At 39.3% G+C, this 5,831-nt stretch overlaps 1 protein-coding gene across 1 annotated transcript in view; it reads right to left on the reverse strand.

The window, feature by feature from the left end:
- Positions 1-5,831, reverse strand: part of C7 (complement C7) — an 85,397-nt gene that overhangs the window by 38,360 nt on the left and 41,206 nt on the right. The window contains exons 9-10 of the mRNA XM_045285250.1: positions 2,926-3,039; positions 801-967 (exon numbers count right to left, since the gene is read on the reverse strand). Coding sequence (XP_045141185.1) covers positions 801-967; positions 2,926-3,039 — 281 coding nt within the window. The remainder of the gene's footprint in view (positions 1-800; positions 968-2,925; positions 3,040-5,831) is intronic.

Below are 5,831 nucleotides of genomic sequence, written 5' to 3' on the forward strand. Positions count from 1 at the left end.
GGTGGGCCAGGATGTGCTCCAGTCTCTCCTCCTCCCCCGTCATCTGCTCCTGTGTGCTCTGGTCAGATATATCCTTCTCCCAAAGCTGCAGATTCAGTGCCATCCTTTGAAATAAATGCTTCTCGGGGGAGGGGCAAGATATTGATCTTCAAAAGTTCTATTTTGTTTTTCTGACATCCAGTTTCCTTTGTACATGCCATGTTCCAATTGTAGCAGATGTTCACAGTGGTCTCTTCTCATTTTCATTCATGCCATATCAGTAAATGAAGGTCATCAACCTCGAGTTTGACTCTACTTTAAGGAGGCAGCTCTTCCCCAGTTGTATTTTGGATTCAATTCAATCAGAAGGACTCGTCTTCTAGCGCAATTCCCATTACTATGCAGAAGGTATCACTAGACCAGTATTCTTGGAGATAGATCATCACATCCTTCTTTCTGGTCTGACTGGGTCTGAACACTTCACTGAATTGTGGCCACCATATGTGCCTCTGCTAATATGTGAAACACCAGTGTCAGAGCACCAGTATCACAGCATTACTTCAGCCACAACAGTACAACGAACTGAGTGGTGTTTTTGCAAAACACTTATTTACCCTTTGCAATTGAAACTCGAACATACCAGATCATTTGCCTACTATTTTGTATTATCATGTATGCATGCATCCCATCTAAAAAAGCATAATTGGTATGCAAAATATGCTAATCAAAGAAGTCTCTGTTTAGCTACCTTGATTTAACCTCATTTTCTCAAAGCAAATACACATGACTGCATTCCAATGTTTTCCACATATGTCACATACCCTTTGTTTTATGACTTGAGGAAGACTAGTCACAGATTCTGCCCAGGAAGAATAGCGCCTTTTGTTGCCAGCAGGATTATCCAGCTCTAGGAAACTGAGGCCAGCTATGAAGCCTGAACTTCCCCCTCTGACAAATGGGACTCCTCGTAACACGTGGTTCTGGGTTCCTATTCAAGGAACAAACAGATGAAGTAAGTCAGAATACACAAATGAAATAAAAATGGACCATAAAAGTGGAAAGTCTATTAAGCATTTTTAAGCAATCTAATGTCTAATCTAAAATGATACTGGAAAGTGATTAGCAATGTGAACATCCATTATAATTGGAACATGGTATGTACAAAGCACCGCACCCCCCATGGGTTTAAGAGACTGTACCTGTTTATGGGAGTAGAAAGCGCAGTTTTTCCCCCACTGAGCTGCTAGTGGCTTTGAACTGCTGACCATGTGGACTGCAGCCCAACACTTAACCACTATACCACCAGGGTTCCACAGATGTATATTACAAAATGTCAAAATAATTGTGTAGCAGATATGAATAATGGGTATTTATTAGTGTGCTCTTTCAATGTTTCCATGCGTTTGAAACTTTTCATGATAAAATATTTGGGGAACAGCCTATGTGGTCACGAGGTGTCGATGGGATCAGGTATCAAGCATTAAAAAACAAAACTCATGTCATTGTGACTAAGGAGGGAATGCAGAGTGAAGACCCAAAGCCTATCTGTAGGCAATTGGACATCCCCTTATAGAAGTGTCACAGGGAGGAGACGAGCCAGTCAGGGTGCAGGGTAGCAATGATGAAACATTCAACTTTCCTCTAGTTCCTTAATGCTTCCTCCCCTAACTATCATGATCCTAATTCTACCTTAAAAATCTGGCTAGACCAGAACATGTGCACTGGTACAGATAAGAACTGGAAACACAGGGAATCCAGGACAGATAAACCTCTCAGGACCAATAATGAGAGTAGCGATAACAAGGAGGGGAAGGGGAAGGTCGGGGAGAAAGGGGGAACTGATCGCAAGGATCTACATATAACCCTTTCCCTGGGGGGTGGACAACAGAAAAGTGGGTGAATGGAGACATCAGGCAGTGTAAGACTAGACAAAATAATAATAATTTATAAATTATCAAGGGTTCGTGAGGGAGGGTGGGTGGGGAAGGAGGGAGAAAATGAGGAGCTGATACCAAGGGCTCAAGTAGAAAGAAAATGTTTTGAGAATAATAATGGCAACAAATGTACAAATGTGCTTGACACAATGTATGTATGTATGGATTGTGATAAGAGTTGTACAAGCCCCCAATAAATTGATAAATATATATATATATTTGGGGAAAATAATTTGTTGAATCTGGAATAATAGCAATAGACCAAAAAGTTGTTAAGTGCAGGCATACATCAACATATGAAAATTGTTCTAAAAGAACTGAATACTAATTGAATCATTGTTTTCAATTTGTGTCTCATAATTTTATAAGTATTTTTGTATAGATTTGAAATTGCTTGTCTATGAGTCCTAGTAACAAACATGAGGGAGAAAGATGACACTGTCCTCTCTCATAAAGATTTAAAATCTCAGAAACTCAAAGGCAATTCTACCCTGCCCTATCTGATCCATATGAGTTGGAATCAACTCGAAGGCAGTGGGTTGGTTTTCTCTTGGCTTGATTTTTTTTGTTGTTTTTTATAACAAACATATCTGCCCTGGGCGAAGTGCCAACAGAATTCTCCTTGAAAGCAAGTCAGGTGGGTGGGGGGGGGGCGGCAAAACTCAATCTCACATGTTTCAAGGAAATATCAGTCCTGATCAAAGAACACCATGCTTGGTAGAGGGTCAGCCAAAGAGATAACTCTCGAAATGGATTTGTTATCATTATCCTCTTGTTATCATTTTCTATCCCCTTCAACCATTTGGGGAGAGGAGGTCAGTATTTGCTGAAAATCTATTTAAAATAAACAAATTACACTCAGTGGCCTCGTACTGCATGATTATGAATGAGAGATCACAGGTCAAAATAGCTAACCCCAATGAAATACTCACACAGACCTGCTAAGCTTCAAAAGCCCTAGAAGACAGGGAGAAAGTACATATTTATAATAAAAGTTGCCCCTTTGGTTTACCTGAAGCTGATTTCAATGCATTTAGCAGGTCCTTGCATTTGCTTTCTGATGTTTTAAAAATTACATAATTGGAATTTGAAGAAGAGCATTCTTTCATATCCAAGGTATCAAAACCTGGAAAAAAAGATTTAAAAACATATTATTAATTTCCACATTCACTGAAGACCTCCTTTTAGAAGTGACCAAGTGTGACAGTGGCATAAGAGATTGTTTCCGACTACGATGGCCATCTATTCAGAGTGATCAGATTACCAGCAATTGGTAGGAGGGAGGGGAAAGACACAATGTTGAAGGTACACTGAACTTCTATTAGTGAAGTGTGGCAGAAAAAAATTAGGAATTATTCATTTTGATGGTTGAATATGATGAACATACTAATGTCACTGTTTACATATTTAAAGCACATGTGCCTGTTGTTGAAATATTTTGTTACCAATACAGTTACCATAGGGCACTGGCTGCATAGTGGGTTACAGGTTACTCTACTAACCATCAGTAGCTCTAGGAGAGAAAGATGAGTCTTTCTGATCCTGTAACAATGTACAGTAGGGTCTCTACGAGTCAGAATTGACTCTGTAGCAGTGAGTTGGTATAGTTACTATACTGAAAAATGGGGTTCTTGTTTTAAAAAATAATTCCAAGATATGTAACTTGTCAAGTGTGCTAGAAGGTCAGGAGGAGTAATATTTGTTTTTGTTATGTTTCAGGAAGGAGAAAAGATGAGGGCAATTTCTACAGGAAACAATTCGAAGAAGCAGGGGAATGGGGGTGGAGGGGTGGGACAAAGAATTCAGACACCTGTCTAGCAAATTCCATTTTTGAACACGTTGGAAAAGCACTGGACTGCTAGCCGCAAGGTCAGTTATTCAAACCCGGGAGCTGCTGTGTGGAGAAAGTAGAGGTTGTCAGCGCCTGTAGAGATTTATAGCCCCAGAAACCTTCTAGAGGTCACTGTGAGTTAGACGCTACTTAATGGGGGTGGATGAGCATACACCTTGGCATGCGACAGCCTCCAGGCCACCTTCTGGAAACCTCAAGAGTTTGGTACTAGTTCTATAGTAATTAATTCTTGTCGTTAATTCTACTGCCTCAATATCTACATATTTAACATCTGTGGTTCCAACCATCTCCTTTACTATCAGATTAAACTTACCAATAAAAGGAAAATAGAAAATAATAAATTACAGAAGTCTATTTCTCATAACATTTTACTAACTACAAGAAGAGTAACCCTAATATTCCTTAAAACAAATAACTATTGGGGAGGCACATATTATATCTTCCAGGTTTTGATTACATTTAAATTGAAACAGAATAAAATCATCTTAAGAGTGAACTTTTTACTAAATAAATACTTCTACCAACTTGGACAGCTGGTTTTTGTTTGTTTGTTTTTAAATGCTTTCCACTTGTATTAAATGATAAACAACAACAACACTAAAAGTTAGTAGTGAAACTGAAATTAGACGAAGTCAGTTGCAGGTTTAATTTTTTTAATCGTTTTATTAGGGGGCAGGTTTAATTTTTAAAGAAACATTGGCCCCATGTTTACTACAGAAACCATTGTGTATGCATTCATTTTTTATCCATTCTACTCCTTGTAGATTAGAAAAGTTCAGTTTCCAGTTAAATCTTATTTGGTAGAGACATACAAAAAATACAGAAAATTCTTATAGTCCATCCATAAGGAAAGGCTGCAAGACCCTCTCTGAATTTCACATAAGAAATCTGACTCTCTTGCAAGATTGTAAAAAAGTCTTTATTCACAGGAAGGCCTTCAAAATGGATATGATTTGGAGAGCTGAAGGAAGAGTGGGCTTAAGCTAAAGACAGAGATGAAGGGGAAGAATTGTAACTTGAGACGTTGGTAAGCTGGGGCAAAATGTTTGGAAATAGTAGATGCTAAGAGACCGCTCTTTCTCACCCTACATCAAGGCAGATGAAGAAGTTCCTCTTCCTATTGTGAAGTCAGCAAAACATAGTCAATGGTGTAGCCTGATGCTAAGAAGAATCAGGTCATGCTAGCAGCAGCAGCTCACTAATAGGTCAAGCTGAGCTTGCTGCTAAATAGACTAAGGCTTAAGCACCTTCCTTAAAACCTATGACTTTGCAGTAAGTGCCTCAGTAACACTGAGTCTCCATTTCCCCAATCTGTGGACAGGAATTATGGTGTTTACTTCACTGGGTGGTAGTGAGGGGCATCACTAACATACAAGGAAGTATCCTCCCTCCAATAAACAGAAAAACCTTCGCTGGGTAGAGCTTTTGTAGTATGCATTTTTCCTGCTAGGCAAGCATCAAGTAACTCACTCTGAGTTAGTGTACCCAGTGGCATCACTTGGGAAGGTTCTCTCTGGTCACAGTAAATTTTTTCATAAAAGCAATTTCACTCGAACCTCGTTTTTTGTGATGACCAATTTAAGAGAACAGTATGTGGCTGTGAAATTTTGTTTCCTGCTCAGGAAAAATGCTACAGAAACTGTCATGATGTTGAGCACAGCTTACAAGGGCAGCGCAATGGGGAAAACTCGAGTGTATGAATGGTCTTCTTGTTTCAAAAAAGGTGAAATATTGATGGATGACACTGGACATCTGTCAACATCTCAAACTGACAAAAATGTTGACAAAATTCATGCACTTGTCCTCAAAGACTGACAACGATGGACCATTGAAGAGATGGGAACTATCTGGATAATCTTGGAGCTCAAGTCAGCAAATTTTAAGGGAAGATTTGAAAATGGGAAGGGTCACTTCAAAATTTGTGCCCCTGGTTTAGACAGGCCAGCAAAATGAGTGTCACCAAAAACATGCCATGCTTTGAAAGAATAGCTCTAAAGTGACCCAGGCTTTTTCCCAGGGTCATTAATGGAGACAGACATGGTTCTATTCTTACTACCCTAAAAGCA

The sequence above is a fragment of the Echinops telfairi genome, unplaced genomic scaffold (genome assembly GCF_000313985.2).
Source record: "Echinops telfairi isolate 266 unplaced genomic scaffold, ASM31398v2 ScPeMD7_7469;HRSCAF=8507_1, whole genome shotgun sequence".
NCBI lineage: Eukaryota > Metazoa > Chordata > Mammalia > Afrosoricida > Tenrecidae > Echinops > Echinops telfairi.